The sequence below is a fragment of the Eleutherodactylus coqui genome, chromosome 7 (assembly GCF_035609145.1).
Source record: "Eleutherodactylus coqui strain aEleCoq1 chromosome 7, aEleCoq1.hap1, whole genome shotgun sequence".
Taxonomy (NCBI): domain Eukaryota; kingdom Metazoa; phylum Chordata; class Amphibia; order Anura; family Eleutherodactylidae; genus Eleutherodactylus; species Eleutherodactylus coqui.
In genome coordinates, this window is record NC_089843.1 from 74,040,805 (window position 1) to 74,058,733 (window position 17,929).

A 17,929-nucleotide genomic window follows, 5' to 3' on the forward strand; every position below is an offset into this window, starting at 1 on the left:
TTCATTAAGTGTATTAAAGTTTGGAGGGAGGGAATGCTTTACCCATAACATCAGAGCAGATCCTGCAGCAGTCATATACAGCTGGATTGCAGGCTTGCTATACTAATATACCGGACACAGTCTGATAACAAGTGGTGTAACAGGTTTGTCACATATGGTTGGCGCACACCCCTCCCTGGCAGAGTTTGTTAAAGCTGACGTAGAACAAACAGCCTAGGCAATGTGGATCAGGCTCAGGAAGCTGCAGCTTATGGATGACTGCTTTAGTGTATATTGGCCTAGCAGCACGGCAGAATCTTACGGTTTTACCAAAGCACTGCCAATCATGAATAGTAACCATACAGAGAGTGACTGGCAAGGATTAGTCAGCGAGGTGAGTCCCCTGGTAATACCGTAAGTGCCTGTAGACAATGATACTGAATACATCTACACATACAGTTGTTTCAGGTTCATTATGTGGAATATATATATGGATGTAGCAGAGCTGAAAATGTGATTCAGCTATTTGGGGTGTCATTGTTTGTGCATCTAGCGGTATGCCCTATTGTATCACAGGGTGCGTCAGTGGATCTGCTCCAAATGGATTGACAAGCAATGCCACCAAAGATTGTATAGCAGTATTATTGATACATTGTATTAGCACTGTTTTTAACTTACTTTATATGTAAAATTGGTTGTTCACTGTATGTTGGCATTATTTGTGCACCATTTGGCGGTACTATTGTGCAGCACTACTACTAAGGCATTGAACAATTTATTACTTTTGCAGTATTAATTAAGGCTGACACTATATAACCTTATTTAAGCAACTTACTGCATTTATCATTAGGCAGTGTAAGGTACGGTTGTTTGTACTGTCTATGACTGTACACCATATGGCAGGAGTGTGCCAACTGCATCTGCAGCACAGGGCACCATAGAATTTAAGGCCGTCCCTAACTACCTGAGTTAAAGGGGTTGTCTCGCGGCAGCAAGTGGGTCTATACACTTCTGTATGGCCATATTAATGCACTTTGTAATATACATCGTGCATTAAATATGAGCCATACAGAAGTTATTTACTTACCTGCTCCGTTGCTAGCGTCCCCGTTGCCATGGTTCCGTCTAACTTCGGTGTCTTCTTGCTTTTTTAGACGCGCTTGCGCAGATGCATCTTCTCCCTTCGGCTGGTCTTGGAAGCATCGGCGTTTTGGCTCCGCCCCCTTTTTGCGTCATCGCGTAGCTCCGCCCCCGTCATGTGCCGATTCCAGCCAATCTGGAGGCTGGAACCGGCACACGTCATGGGGCGGAGCTACGCGATGACGCGAAAAGGGGGCGGAGCCAAAACGCCGATGCTTCCAAGACCAGCCGAAGGGAGAAGATGCATCTGCGCAAGCGCGTCTAAAAAAGCAAGAAGACACCGAAGTTAGACGGAACCATGGCAACGGGGACGCTAGCAACGGAGCAGGTAAGTGTATAACTTCTGTATGGCTCATATTTAATGCACGATGTACATTACAAAGTGCATTAATATGGCCATACAGAAGTGTATAACCCCACTTGCTGCCGCGAGACAACCCCTTTAAGATAATGCAGTAGGCTTGCCTACTGAGTGGATTGGTATCATTATTCCAAACATATGTAAATACTTGAAACCATCTACTTTATGAAAACTCGTATGATAAGTGTAATGTAAATAAAAAATAAGGAAATTTAAGGGTATTTTTAGCGTTTCATAGAATATTTTTTCTTAAATCCTACAAAAAAAGACTAAAAATTGACTTAGGAAAAACGGGAATCAAAAATGTACAGTACCTTGTAGTGAATTTTGATGGTGCATTAAACACCGGCGTATGCTACTGAGTTTTCCTGCGCGTAATACGCAGCAGCAATGTCCCAATAGACTTTCAATTGTACCGCCCACACGAGATGCGCAAAATACGGGTGGAAAAAAAAACGCATAACATTCTATCTTGGCTCATATTACACGCGCATATACACTAAGATGCTGCATGGGGATTGGTGACACGCAGCAAGTAGGCATGTCATTGTGTACTTGCTGCATGCTTGCGCGTGAGAAAGAGATACGCGTGCGGCATGTGAGACCTGCCTTATGAGTAGAAGACAACCCTATCTGGAGCTAGCTTTAGAGCAAATCACTTGCCACTAGGGTCCGTATTCCATGGGATGAATCACAGATAACCTATTAGGGTGGTTTCACATCTGTATTGGTAACTCCGGTCAGAAGTTTAGCTGCAAATCCGGCTCAAAATACAATGCCACCTTCTATAAATAGGGTAGTATACATGAATTTGGGTGAGCCACTCACCAGTTGGTATCTGTATACATACAGATATGAAGTGCATTAGGGTGTATGGCCCACGTGTCAAACAAAAGCCCGAATCTGGCCTGTGACCTCTTTTTATGTGGCCCACTGGCCATGCAGCAACCTAGTAGGCATCCCACTCACCCAGCCTGCAGCAGCGGTCCGTCGGAGTCTTTGACGGCTGACCTCTCCTCTCCAATGTCTGTGTGTGCCATCCTGTACACAGCGCAGATGCCGAGGGGAGAAGTCAGCAGTCAGAGACTCAGCAGTGGCTGCCACCGCCAAACCGGAGCTGGAGACTGCGTGAGTGGAATGCATGTAGGGATGCTGCCTGACCATTGGCCAATAGCGGGGTTGCTATTACTAGTGGGAATACTATGTGACTCAGGGGTGTAGCTAAAGGCTCATGGGCCTGGGTGCAAACGTTTATCTTGGGGCCCTCCAACTTCTCTTAACACAGAGGTGTAACTTAAAGCTTCTGGGCCCCAATACAAAACCTGTTACAGGGCCCCCAACTATAATGCTTTATACATAGTACTGGGCTCCCTATATGGAGAAGAGATGCCTTATGGGCCCCCTAATTCTCCTGGGCCGGGGTACAACTGCATCACCTATAGTTAAGCCAGTGGCTCACTTATTACTACTGGGGACAATCTAGGGGACACTGTTACTACCAGAGCCACTATGGAGGGGCAATATTACTACTGGGGCTACCAATATGAGGGACACTTACTACTGGGGCCACAATGGGGGTCACTATTACTACTGGGGCCACTATGAGGGACCCTATTACTATTGGTGTTACTGTTATTACAGGGGTCACTAGTACTACTTTGGCCACTATGGGGGCCCTATTACTACTGGTGCTACAGTAGGAACCACAGTCCAACACTGTTGTGTGTTTCCATTTGACTCTTATGCACACCATGTGCACTAAATATCTTGTATCTCACTACCATGCAGTGATGGACTAAAGTATCTTGGCCCAAACAGAGTAAGGCTGCCTGTCCACGGGCGAGTTTTCATTGCGTTCCCCGCGGCGATAATCCGGCCGCAGGAAACACAGTGAAAGCTCTCCATAGCGTTGCTGTCCACGAGCGGAGAATCATTTCGATTCTTCGCTCGCTTACGGCAAATCGCAGCATGTCAGATAGGCTGACCGGCGGAGATCCGTCTGCCGACTCCTGCTCCCGGGCGGCGGCTCCCGCGGCGGAGATCTGACACGGGATACCGCAACGCCCGTGGACAGGCAGCCTTAAGGTACCTTTTAGAGGATGACTGCCGGGCAAAACCCAACAGCTTACCCACTACCGCCTGGCTATTTCTCCTGTTCTTACACAGGAGTAATAGTCATTCATGAATTGAGGCGGAGCGGCTGGGAATCATTGTTATCCTATGGCCCCCTGCACACGGGCGGAAATTCCGCGGCGGGATTTCCTGCAGAATTTCCGCCCATGGAATTATATTGTGATCATATATTATGATGATGTCGCACATCATAACTGTTTATCATGTTGTGAGGACATAACAAATGATAACTGTGTATTACATTAACCCTTCAGTGACTGCCCTTATGCCTTTTTACGATGGGGCCACTAATGGCCTGATGCATGCGCCTTTTTTACAGTGCTGCATCAGAATACTAACATGGGTTTTCCGTGATGGTAGGAGCAGGGACCTGGCTGTGAACAGACAGTCAGGCTCCAGCTGTAACCGGGAGACGATGGGGGAGTGGAAAACCGCAGATCCCAGTGGTTTACCCGTTAAATGCTGCAGTCAATTTGACCTCAGCATGTAAAAGTCTGGCAGAGGGAAGGGGCACCCTCTGTCACCCATTGGCCCTTATGGATTGATATGTTACCTGAAGGCTTGAAGCTGGCCTCTGGGTCTGCCATCTACAATGGTCTATAAGGCTCAAAAGACCATTTAAAACAGTGCAATACTGAAGTATTGCAGTGTATTATAAAAATTAACAAATGCAGTGGTAATCAAGTACCCCTAAGGCCTCCTTCCCACGAACGGATTTCCGCCGCGTAATTCGCGGCGAAAATCCGCTGCGTTGCCCGCTGCTATTAGGTTCTATTGAACCTAATAGCACAATGCTCACGATGCGTAATTCCACCGCGGAATTACGCACCGCGATTTCTCCCGTCCTCACCCGCAGCATGCTCTATTTTCTGCGGGTGAGGACGGGCTGTACGCACTGACGGCTTCCATTGCAGTCAATGGAAGCCGTCCGTTCACGCTATCTCCCGCTGTAACCAGCGGGAGATAGCGTGAAAAAACGCTTTCCCGCCCACCGCCGCGCGTCATCTGATGCCAAATGACGCGGCCGGCCGCGTCACGTGACACGCTCGGTGACGCGGCGGTGGTGGGCGGTGACGGGCGGTGACGCGCGGCGGTGGGCGGGGAAGCGATTTCACGCTATCTCCCGCAGGTAAGTATAGGGGCTCTGGGGGGCGCCGTGACGGGCTTCACAGCGGAATATTACGCTGCGGAGCCCGTCACGCTCGTGGGAAGGAGGCCTAAGAGTCAAAAATAAAAAGTATAAAAAAATAGTAAAAAATATAAAATTAAACAGGGAAAACCCCATCTTTCCCCCCTTGCTATGTAAAAAAAAAAAAATCATCACAATTGTGGTGTTCCTAATGACGCACAGAAAAAAGTTAGTACATTATTTACACATCCACATTCCACACTGTGGAAAAAAAGAATGAAAAACGTGGTGAAAATACCTTATTTTGCATAACTTACCTCACAAAAATGGAATAAAAAGCAATCAAAAAGTCATATAGATCACCAGATGGTACCAATGAAAAGTAAAATTCATCCTGCGAAGACCCCCTTCGCCCTCCAACAGCACCGCTGGCAACAACAAAAAAAATGTTAGGAGTTTTTTAACGCGACAATACAAAAAAAGTGTGAAAAAGTAGCAAGATATTAAAAAAAACTATATAAATTTGGTATTGACGTAATTGTACTGAACACAGAAAAAAGGTCCACTCACCCAAACTTGCAAATGTTGCTCTCAACCTGAATGTTGCTTAAAGCAGTGTGCAGGGATGCTCCAATGGACCCTTGGAGATATATAAAGTGATCCAAAAAACTATATAAAAAGCCCAGCACTTCCTTAAAAGTTCAACTTTATTGTTAATCCATAAAAATGACAAAGGTAGTGACTGCGCACAACAGCACCTACCTAGTGATGGCAAATTGTACAGACCCACAGGACCAATTTGACATATTATTTATACTGCAAAGGGTACACCATTGAAAAAATAAAGAACTATGGCAGAATTGTAGATTTTGTTAATGTTTCCTATAATAAAAACGCAATAAAAAGTGATTCAAATGTTATATGCTCCCAAATAATATGGGATAAATGAAGACCAGAGCTCACCCCACAAAAAACAAGCCCTCATAGAGCTCCACGGATGGAAAAATAATAATGCTACGGCTCTAGGAATGCGGCGACACAAAAACAAATCCTCAACTGTATATTATATTATAATGATATAACACATGATGACATTATTATAACATAACACATGACTATATTATAATAGCATAACACGTGGTGACTATATTATATCATAACACATGACTGTATATTATATTATAACATAACACATGACTGTATATTATAATGATATAACACGTGGTGACTGTATATTATATTATAACATAACACATGACTGTATATTATAATGATATAACACACGGTGACTGTATATTATAATGATATAACACGTGATGACTGTATGTTATAACATAACACATGACTGTATATTATAATTATATAACACATGATGACTGTATATTATATTATAACATAACACATGGCTGTTAGAGATGAGCGAACGTGCTTGTTTAGAGCAATTACTCGAACGAGTATCGCTTTTTTCGAGTAACTGCCTACTCGGGCAAAAAGATTCGGGGGACGCCGGGGGTGAGCTCAGGGCAGAGAGACCTCCCCCCTGTTCCTCCCTGCTACCCCCACTCCACCCCGCCGCCCCCCGAATCTTTTCGCCTGAGTAGGCAGTTACTCGAAAAAAGTGATACTTGTTCGAGTAATTGCTCTAAACGAGCATGCTCACACATCTCTAATGGCTGTATATTATAATGATATAACTCATGACTATATTATAATGATATAACATGTGGTGACTGTATATTATAACATAACACATGACTGTATATTATAATGATATAACACGTGGTGACTGTACATAATGTCACACATCATGACTGTATATTATATTATAACATAACACATGACTGTATATTATAATGATATAACACGTGGTGACTGTATATTATATTATAACAACACATGACTGTATATTACGTGGTGACTACATAATGTCACACACGATGACTGTATATTATATTATAACTAGAGATGAGCGAACGTGTTCTTCCGAGCTTGATATTCGTGCGAATATTAGGGTGTTCGGGATGTTCGTTATTCGTAACGAACACCATGCGGTGTTCTGGTTACTTTCACTTCCTTCCCTGAGACGTTAGCGCGCTTTTTTTGGCCAATTGAAAGACAGGGAAGGCATTACAACTTCCCCCTGTGACGTTCAAGCCCTATACCACCCCCCTGCTGTGAGTGGCTGGGGAGATCAGGTGTCACCCGAACATAAAAGTCGGCCCCTCCCGCGGTTCGCCTCAGATCCCGTGTGAGTTAGATGAGGGACAGTGCTGTTTGTACCGGAGCTGCTGTAGGGAAAGAATTGGTAGTTAGTGTAGGCTTCAAGACCCCCCAAAGGTCCTTATTAGGGCCACTGATAGCTGTGTGTTGGCTGCTGTTAGCAGTGCCATTTTTTTTCTTCTCAAAATCGGCTCTGCAGAGCGTTGCACCCGGCATTAGGGACAGCAGTGCTGCATAGGCAGGGAGAGTGTTAGGAGTGAGTGTAGCCTTCAAGAACCTCAACGGTCCTTTCTAGGGCCATATTTAACCGTGTGCAGTACTGTCCAGGCTGCTGTTAGCTGTGCTGCATTTTTTTTTGCTTCTCAAAATCGCCTCTGCAGAGCATTCCACCCTCCATTGATACTGCAGGGAAAGAATTGCATAGGCAGGGCCACAACACAGTTATTATTCATTGAATATACGCAGTGCTGCCTTTTGCTTGCAAAACAAGTGAAAATAATTCTATTTGTCCTGCCTCTGTCCGTCCTAACGCCGGTGGACACGTGTCGGCTGCGTGTGCAACCTGTAAAAATCATACGCACCCAGCTACGTTTTACTCCTGGCTTCGCCATTTGCTTTCCTTAATTGGGAAAAAAAATACCTGCTCTGCCACAGTTAATAACTCTGCTACCCTCACGTTCTGTGACACATTAGCAGGAAAACAGCACAGTTATTAAACTTCTCATGTTCATAGAATATACGCAGTGCTGCCTTTTGGTGCAAAAAAACGGAAAATAATTCTATTTGTCCTGCCTCTGTCCGTCCTAACGCCGGTGGACACGTGTCGGCTGCGTGTGCAACCTGTAAAAATCATACGCACCCAGCTACGTTTTACTCCTGGCTTCGCCATTTGCTTTCCTTAATTGGGAAAAAAAATACCTGCTCTGCCACAGTTAATAACTCTGCTACCCTCACGTTCTGTTACACATTAGCAGGAAAACAGCACAGTTATTAAACTTCTCATGTTCATAGAATATACGCAGTGCTGCCTTTTGGTGCAAAAAAACGGAAAATAATTCTATTTGTCCTGCCTCTGTCCGTCCTAACGCCGGTGGACACGTGTCGGCTGCGTGTGCAACCTGTAAAAATCATACGCACCCAGCTACGTTTTACTCCTGGCTTCGCCATTTGCTTTCCTTAATTGGGAAAAAAAATACCTGCTCTGCCACAGTTAATAACTCTGCTACCCTCACGTTCTGTGACACATTAGCAGGAAAACAGCACAGTTATTAAACTTCTCATGTTCATAGAATATACGCAGTGCTGCCTTTTGGTGCAAAAAAACGGAAAATAATTCTATTTGTCCTGCCTCTGTCCGTCCTAACGCCGGTGGACACGTGTCGGCTGCGTGTGCAACCTGTAAAAATCATATGCACCCAGCTACGTTTTACTCCTGGCTTCGCCATTTGCTTTCCTTAATTGGGAAAAAAAATACCTGCTCTGCCACAGTTAATAACTCTGCTACCCTCATGTTCTGTGACACATTAGCAGGAAAACAGCACAGTTATTAAACTTAGATTATTCATTCACTAGAGGCAGTGGGGCCTTTCGTTTTCAAAAAAGGGAAAAAATTATATTTGGCCTGCAGTCTTGCGCCAATTTATTAGCTGCCTGTGAAATCAAATCACTGGTAATACAGCATGCTGAGGGGTAGGGGTAGGCCTAGAGGACGTGGACGCGGCCGAGGACGCCGAGGGCCAAGTCAGGGTGTGGGCACAGGCCAAGCTCCTGATCCAGGTGTGTCGCAGCCGACTGCTGCGCGATTAGGAGAGAGGCACGTTTCTGGTGTCCCCACATTCATCGCCCAATTAATGGGTCCACGCGGGAGACGGTTATTAGAAAATGAGCAGTGTGAGCAGGTCCTGTCCTGGATGGCAGAAAGTGCTTCGAGCAACCTATCGTCTACCCGCAGTTCTGCGCCGTCCACTGCTGCCAATCCGAATCCTCTGTCTGCTGCTCCTCCTTCCTCCCAGCCTCCTCACTCCACTACAATAACACCTGCTCAGGAGCGGGAACACTCCCAGGAACTGTTCTCGGGCCCCTGCTTAGATTGGGCAGCAGCGGTTCCTCTCCCACCAGAGGAGTTTATCGTCACTGATGCCCAACCATTCGAAAGTTCCCGGGGTCCGGGGGAAGAGGCTGGGGACTTCCGCCAACTGTCTCAACAACTTTCTGTGGGTGAGGAGGACGATGACGATCAGACACAGTTGTCTTGCAGTGAGGTAGTAGTAAGGGCAGTAAGTCCGAGGGAGCAGCGCACAGAGGATTCGGAGGAAGAGCAGCAGGACGATGAGGTGACTGACCCCACCTGGTGTGCAACGCTTACTCAGGAGGACAGGTCTTCAGAGGGGGAGTCAAGGGCATCAGCAGGGCAGGTTGCAAGAGGCAGTGCGGTGGCCAGGGGTAGAGGCAGGGCCAGACCGAATAATCCACCAAGTGTTTCCCAAAGCGCCCCCTCGCGCCATGCCACCCTGCAGAGGCCGAGGTGCTCTAAGGTCTGGCAGTTTTTCACAGAGACGCCTGACGACCGACGAACAGTGGTGTGCAACCTTTGTCGCGCAAAGCTCAGCCGGGGAGCCAACACCAACAGCCTCACCACCACCACCATGCGCAGACATATGATGGCCAAGCACCCCGCAAGGTGGGACGAAGGCCGTTCAGCGCCTCCGGTTTGCACCCCTGCCTCTCCCCCTGTGCCCCAACCTGCCACTGAGATGCAACCCCCCTCTCAGGACACAGGCACTACCGTCTCCTGGCCTGCACCCACACCCTCACCTCCGCTGTCCTCGGCCCCATCCAGCAGTGTAGTTCAGCGCACCGTCCAGCCGTCGCTTGCGCAACTGTTGGAGCGCAAGCGCAAGTACGCCGCCACGCACCCGCACGCTCAAACGTTAACCGTCCGCATAGCAAAATTCATCAGCCTTGAGATGCTGCCGTATAGGGTTGTGGAAACGGAGTCCTTCAAAAGTATCATGGAGGCGGCGGCCCCGCGCTACTCAGTTCCCAGTCGCCACTACTTTTCCCGATGTGCCGTCCCAGCCCTGCACGACCACGTCTCCCGCAACATTGTACGCGCCCTCACCAACGCGGTTACTGCCACGGTCCACTTAACTACGGACACGTGGACAAGCACAGGCGGGCAGGGCCACTACATCTCCCTGACGGCACATTGGGTGAATTTAGTGGAGGCTGGGACAGAGTCAGAGCCTGGGACCGCTCACGTCCTACCCACCCCCAGAATTGCGGGCCCCAGCTCGGTGGTGGTATCTGCGGAGGTGTATGCTTCCTCCACTAAAGCACCCTCCTCCTCCTCCTCCTCCTCCGCTGTCTCGCAATCAAGATGTGTTAGCAGCAGCATGTCGCCAGCAGTCGGTGTCGCGCGGTGTGGCAGCACAGCGGTGGGCAAGCGTCAGCAGGCCGTGCTGAAACTACTCAGCTTAGGCGATAAGAGGCACACGGCCCACGAACTGCTGCAGGGTCTGACACAGCAGACCGACCGCTGGCTTGCGCCGCTGAGCCTCCAACCGGGCATGGTCGTGTGTGACAACGGCCGTAACCTGGTGGCGGCTCTGCAGCTCGGCAGCCTCACGCACGTGCCATGCCTGGCCCACGTCTTTAATTTGGTGGTTCAGCGGTTTCTGAAAAGCTACCCACGCTTGTCAGACCTGCTCGTAAAGGCGCGCCGGCTCTGCGCACATTTTCGCAAGTCCCACACGGACGCTGCCACCCTGCGCACCCTGCAACATCACTTTAAGCTGCCAGTGCACCGACTGCTGTGCGACGTGCCCACACGGTGGAACTCTACGCTCCACATGTTGGCCAGGCTCTATGAACAACGTAGAGCTATAGTCGAATACCAACTCCAACATGGGCGGTGCAGTGGGAGTCAGCCTCCTCAATTCCTTTCAGAAGAGTGGGCCTGGTTGGCAGACATCTGCCATGTCCTTGGTAATTTTGAGGAGTCTACCCAGGTGGTGAGCGGCGATGCTACAATCATTAGCGTCACCATTCCTCTGCTATGCATCTTGAGAAATTCCCTGCAAACCATAAAGGCAGCTGCTTTGCGCTCGGAAACGGGGGCGGGGGAAGACAGTATGCCGCTGGATAGTCAGGGCACCCTCCTGTCTATTTCTCAGCGCGTACAGGAGGAGGAGGAGGAGCATGAGGAGGAGGGGGAAGAGACAGCTTGGGCTGCTGCTGACGGTACACCGGCTGATTGCCTGTCATCCTTTCAGCGTGTATGGCCTGAGGAGGAGGAGGAGGAGGAGGAGGAGGAGGAGGATCCTGAAAGTGATCTTCCTAGTGAAGACAGCCATGTGTTGCGTACAGGTACCCTGGCACAAATGGCTGACTTCATGTTAGGATGCCTTTCTCGTGACCCTCGCGTTGCACGCATTCTGGCCACGACGGATTACTGGGTGTACACACTGCTCGATCCACGGTATAAGGAGAACCTGCCCACTCTGATTCCCGAAGAGGAAAGGGGTTCGAGAGTGTTGCTATACCACAGGACCCTTGCGGACAAGCTGATGGTAAAATTCCCAGCCGACAGCGCTAGTGGCAGAAGGCGCAGTACCGAGGGCAAGGTAGCAGGGGAGGTGCGGAGATCGAGCAGCATGTACATCCCAGGCAGTGCAACAGTCTTTAAGGGCCTGGACAGCTTTATGGCTCCCCACCAAGACTGTGTCACCGCTCTCCAGTCAAGGCTGAGTCGGCGGGAGCACTGTAAAAGGATGGTGAGGGAGTACGTAGCGGATCGCACGACCGTCCTCCGTGACGCCTCTGCCACCTACAACTACTGGGTGTCGAAGCTGGACACGTGGCCTGAACTAGCGCTGTATGCCCTGGAGGTGCTTGCTTGTCCTGCGGCTAGCGTCTTGTCGGAGAGGGTGTTTAGTGCGGCTGGGGGAATCATCACAGATAAGCGTAGCCGCTTGTCAACCGACAGTGCCGACAGGCTAACACTCATCAAGATGAACAAAGGCTGGATTTCCCCAGACTTCTGTTCTCCACCAGCGGACAGCAGCGATACGTAAGCAATACGTAGGCTGCACCCGCGGATGGAAGCTACGTTCTCTCTCACCATCCAAAACGGGGACATTTCTGCTTCATCAATCTGTGTCTAATATTCCTCCTCCTCCTCCTGCTCCTCCTCCTGAAACCTCACGTAATCACGCTGAACGGGCAATTTTTCTTAGGGCCACAAGGCTCACTCAAATAATTTTTCTGAACAATTTTTATAAGTTTCAATGCGCTTAAAAGCGTTGGAACTTTAACTTGAACCAATTTTTCGTTACACTGGGCTGCCTCCAGGCCTAGTTACCACTTAAGCCACATTAACCAAAGCGATTAATGGGTTTCACCTGCCCTCTTGGCTGGCCATGGCCAATTTTTGGGATGTACATTAGTACTGTTGATACAGCAATTTTTGTGGGCCCTCGCCTACAGTGTAATCAAATTAATTTTTAGCCCACCTGCATTACAGCTGACGTTACCTCAGCTGTGTTGGGCAATGCAATGGGATATTTCTATGTACCGCCGGTGGCTTCCTGGCACCCACCCAGGCAGTGGGTCCACAGGGAGTTTAACCTACATGTGTCCACTTCTAAAGAACCCCAGTCTGACTGGGGCATGCAGTGTGGGCCGATGCCCACCTGCATTATGCACGACATTACTACCTCAGCTGTGTTGGGCAATGCAATGGGATATTTTTGTGTACCACCGGTGGGTTCCAGGGAGCCACCCATGCTGTAGGTGCACACGGAGTTTTTAACACATCTGTACACTTGTAAAGAACCCCAGTCTGACTGGGGCATGCAGTGTGGGCCGAAGCCCACCTGTATTACGCACGACATTACTACCTCAGCTGTGTTGGGCAATGCAATGGGATATTTCTATGTACCGCCGGTGGCTTCCTGGCACCCACCCATGCTGTCGGTCCACAGGGACTTCACAATAGGGAGTTGTACCTGCCTGTGTCTATGAATTAAAAAGCCCGGTCTGACTGGGGCATGCAGACACCTTGACAGAATGAATAGTGTGTGGCACATAGGTTCCCCATTGCTATGCCTACGTGTGCAGCTCCTGATGGCGGTGGCACAGGATTCTATTTCTCATTGCTTCTGTACAGCATTGTGGGCTATCGCCCCGCCACTTTTAAAGAGGGTCGCTGCCTAGCCGTGCCAACCCTCTGCAGTGTGTGCCTGCGGTTCCTCCTCATGGCAGACGCACTTCTAAATAGACATGAAGCTGGTGTGGCATGAGGGCAGCTGAAGGCTGCCCAGGGACACTTTGGTGTACGCTGTGGGGGGGAGGGGGGCGGTTGGTCAGCATGTAACCCAGGAGAAGTGGCAGCGGAGTGTCATCCAGGCAGTGATTGTGCTTTGTTGGAGGTAGTGTGGTGCTTAGCAAAGGTATGCCATGCTAATGAGGGCTTTTCAGAAGTAAAAGTTGTTGGGAGGGGGGGGGGCCCACTCTTGCCGCTATTGTGGCTTAATAGTGGGACCTGTGAACTTGAGATGCAGCCCAACACGTAGCCCCTCGCCTGCCCTATCCGTTTCTGTGTCATTCCCATCACTTTCTTGAATTGCCCAGATTTTCACACATGAAAACCTTAGCGAGCATCGGCGATATACAAAAATGCTCTGGTCGCCCATTGACTTCAATGGGGTTCGTTGTTCGAAACGAACCCTCGAGCATCGCGGGTAGTTCGTTCCGAATAACGAACACCCGAACATTTTGGTGTTCGCTCATCTCTAATTATAACATAACACATGACTGTATATTATAATGATATAACACGTGGTGACTGTATATTATATTATAACAACACATGACTGTATATTATAATGATATAACACACCATGACTGTATGTTATATTATAACATAACACATGACTGTATATTATAATGATATAACACACGGTGACTGTATATTATATTATAACATATTATAATGATATAACACGTGATGACTGTATATTATATCATAACACATGACTGTATATTATAATGATATAACACGTGGTGACGGTATATTATATTATAACATAACGCATGACTGTATATTATAATGATATAACACATGGTGACTGTACATAATGTTACACATGATGACTGTATATCATATAATATATATAACACATGACTGTACATTATAATGATATAACACACGATGACTGTATATTATATCATAACACATGACTGTATATTATATTATAACATAACACATGACTGTATATGATAATGATATAACACGTGGTGACTGTATATTATATTATAACAACACATGACTGTATATTATAATGATATAACACACGATGACTGTATGTTATATTATAACATAACACATGACTGTATATTATAATGATATAACACGTGGTGACTGTATATTATATTATAACAACACATGACTGTATATTATAATGATATAACACACGATGACTGTATGTTATATTATAACATAACACATGACTGTATATTATAATGATATAACACACGGTGACTGTATATTATATTATAACATAACGCATGACTGTATATTATAATGATATAACACACGGTGACTGTATATTATATTATAACATATTATAATGATATAACACGTGATGACTGTATATTATAACATAACACATGACTGTATATTATAATGATATAACACGTGGTGACGGTATATTATATTATATCATAACGCATGACTGTATATTATAATGATATAACACGTAGTGACTGTACATAATGTCGCACATGATGACTGCATAGCACATCCTGGTGATGTCGCACAGTGCGGCTGCACACGCAGGAGCCGGATCCCTGTGCGGCTGGTGATGTCACTGGGAGATGAGGGAATCCTCCGTGACCGGGAATAGCCCTCGCTCCTCTTCCTGATTGGCTGCTGCAGCTCCAACCCTGACAGGGAACGTCTGCAGGTGTGCAGTGCGCATGCGTCCTCGCCGGGAGCTGAGGCTGAGGTTGTAGTGACTGCCGGTGATATGATGAGGAGCGGAGGAGGGGGAGACACTGATGACGGCCGGGACTGGGAGGTGAGGACGGCGCTGCTCCCTCCTGTGCTGCACTGTATGCTGCTCATACACGATGGCAGCTGCATGATGGACATGGCAGGGGGTTGTCATCCACTCTGTGCCATGACCCTTAGGCCCAGTAACTGGGCTTCTATGGAAGGCATGTTCTATGTGGCTGCACTGCGTTGGACGATCCAAGCCCAAAAAGTCAACTTTTGCTCCAGTCCATGTGGGTGCAGGTCCTGCAGAGTGTGGCTGCAGCATGCATTAACCCTAGCGCAGTATGGAAGGTATATCCCTCTCTAGTCCAGCATGTATGCTGTGATCTCCCCATAGACCTCTATAGGGCAGGCGTATGCTGCTGACACCCACCTTCACACTTCAGTGTACAGCTAGACCATTTGTTTTGTAGTGCTAAGAAACAAAAAAGTTTGTGCAAAGGATCCGTGCCAGCTCTACTGGATCCCAACAGACCCCGTTAACATGTAGAGGGATCCGTTTTAACGGCAGGAAACACTTACGTATGGATAGTTTATGCTGTGATCTAAATGGGAGATAAGCAGAGACAGAGGTGTCCGACCACTGCTTATCTCCTCTCTGGATGTGAATGCACTCCTTAGCGGACCTACATGCAACAGTGTTCCACCCCTCGTAGTAAATATTCCTAAAGCTACATAGTTGCCTCCTCTGCCATTCACCCAACATTTCGGGGCTCACATCAGTGTTTGGAATGGATCCATTAAAGATAAGTAGATGGAAAGCAAAGTGGAATTCAAACAAAAACCATAGTTTCAGCTTCTTAGTGGATCCAGTAGACGGATCCCTTTAACAAACGGTCAGATTCCATCAGTTTGTTTCGGTTTCTATGAGCTTGCATCTGTTTTTTTATTATTTTGTCTTTCTAACCTTCTCATTTAAAAACCGATCCTTTAACCCCTTAGTGACATGGCCTGTTTTGGGCCTAGGGACACGACAATTTTTAGGGGGGGGATTTCCTTCGCTAGTTTTCAAGAGCCATTACTTTTTAAATTTTCCGTCAACCTAGCCGTGTTTTTTGTGTGGCGAACTGTAGTTTTATTGGTACCATATTTGGGTACATATAATGTATTGTTTCACGTCTTATGAAATTTTTTTTTGGAGGGCGGAGAAAAACGTCAATCCTGCCATTGTTTTTTTTGTACTTTTTACAGCATAAGGGCTTGTTCACACGGGCGTATATCGGCCGTTTTTTCACGCCCTGGCTGATATACGCTGCCCCCTCTGATGCATTGGCTTACAATGCATCAGTGCACAAGGGCGCACTTCCGCCAGCGGCAGCTGCATCTGCATAGAGTCTTATAGCCTATGCTAGCTGCCGGAGAAGGGAGGTAGGAGGGAGTTTAGCAACGTGACTGCTAAACTCCCTCTGACTTCTCTTCCCCTCTCCGCCCCTTGCTGCTGTTTGCAATGGTAGGGGGCGGAGCTATGCTCTGCCCCCCCCCCCCCTTCCCATTGCTGGCTGAGGACAAGGGGAGGGGGTGCGAGCTTAGCTCTGCCGCTGTCCCGCCCCCTCCCATTGGAAACAGCCAGAGGGGGGGGGGGGGAGAGAGGAGGTGAGTCGGGGAGGGAAGGGGGAACGTCTCCCCAGGCCCCATGTCATTGCGGCCTTGGCGTATATGAGCCGGGCTCTTTGCCGTTCAGTCATTTTTACGGTGTCTGTGGGCACATGTAAAACGCCTATGGCCGTGTAAATCGGTCCTAAGGCTGGGTCCACACAGGGGCTGATTTGCTGCGGAGTGTCCGCAGTGGGCATTCTGCTGCAGATCGGTAGTGGAAAGCCGGCCTCTAAACCTGCAACATTTTGGTGCCGATTTTGAAGCCGGTTTTATTGCATATTCCTGTGCGGAATTCACCCCCTCATTGAGAAAAGGGGAATTCCGCAGCAGAAATGTCGGTTTAATTGCCATGCTGCGGCATTGAGTTCCCCACCACATATCAATTTCTGCACTGTCTTTGTGCAGATTTATTTCCGCTACTTATGGATGAGATTTTCAAAATCTCCTCCACTTCGCTGCTACTGTATAAGGTCTGCATGGAAATTCCGCCACAAATCATCTTCCCCGTGTGAACTCAGCCTAAGGCCAGGCTCACACGAGCGTATGATTGCCACGTAGTATATAGAGCCCAGTATATAGAATGCCATAAAAACAGTCTAGTCTGCCCACGGACTAATGGGAGCTAGAGTAGGGGGGTCACAGAGACAGTCTATTTTGGCCACTTATAATGGCGGTGGCGTGGCTTTTGAATGACCTTCTGGAATAGTTGTGTGGTATATGGGCTAACGGTCTCAGTGGTTATAAATGTGCTGTCTGTGAGCTCTGAAGAGTGACTGTCACGTCTCTCCAACCGGGAAGGACTACCGGCAATCGCTGCATCAGGGACCACATTATTTTTATTTGTGCACTGTTCTGGATTCAGTGGGTAACTTGCAGACAAAATGTCAGCTAAGGCTATGTTCACATCTCCGCTCGAGTCTCCAAGCAGATTTTATTATATTTTAAGCGAAAAATAACACTGGGACCAGAGCTATTTTTCCTATCGCAACAGTGGATACCTTAGAGAGACCCAATGCCCCCGGTATAAGTCAATGGGGGTCCAACGGCGCCCATGTTTTCCATTGTGCCATGGAATAGTAGCCTGCCACCACACTCCTATGAAAGCTGCCTAATCGCCCCAAAATGGGACATGCTGCGATTTTTCTATCTTTAGTATTGAAAAAACATGCAGTTTTTTGTTACCTCCACATGTGTGAAAATTGTAAGCATAGTGATGCAATGTGTTTTGTTTTTTTTCCCCCCAAATGCATTGCAATCACAGGCAAAGATTGCAGATTTAAGAGTGTGATATATCGGACGGATATTGCCCCCA

General features: G+C 47.8%; 1 protein-coding gene across 4 annotated transcripts in view; it reads left to right on the top strand.

The window, feature by feature from the left end:
- The first annotated feature begins 217 nt into the window (after nt 1-217).
- The window catches only part of CCDC149 (coiled-coil domain containing 149), a 74,218-nt gene continuing 56,506 nt past the window's right edge, over nt 218-17,929 (top strand). For 2 of the 4 annotated variants that reach the window (XM_066573222.1, XM_066573223.1), the window contains exon 1: nt 218-373. In XM_066573222.1, the coding sequence (XP_066429319.1) occupies nt 221-373 (153 nt within the window). In that variant the 5' untranslated portion in view covers nt 218-220. Of the gene's footprint in view, nt 374-14,966; nt 15,044-17,929 lie in introns of those variants that run through there. The other 2 variants (XM_066573224.1, XM_066573225.1) reach the window with 1 other exon arrangement.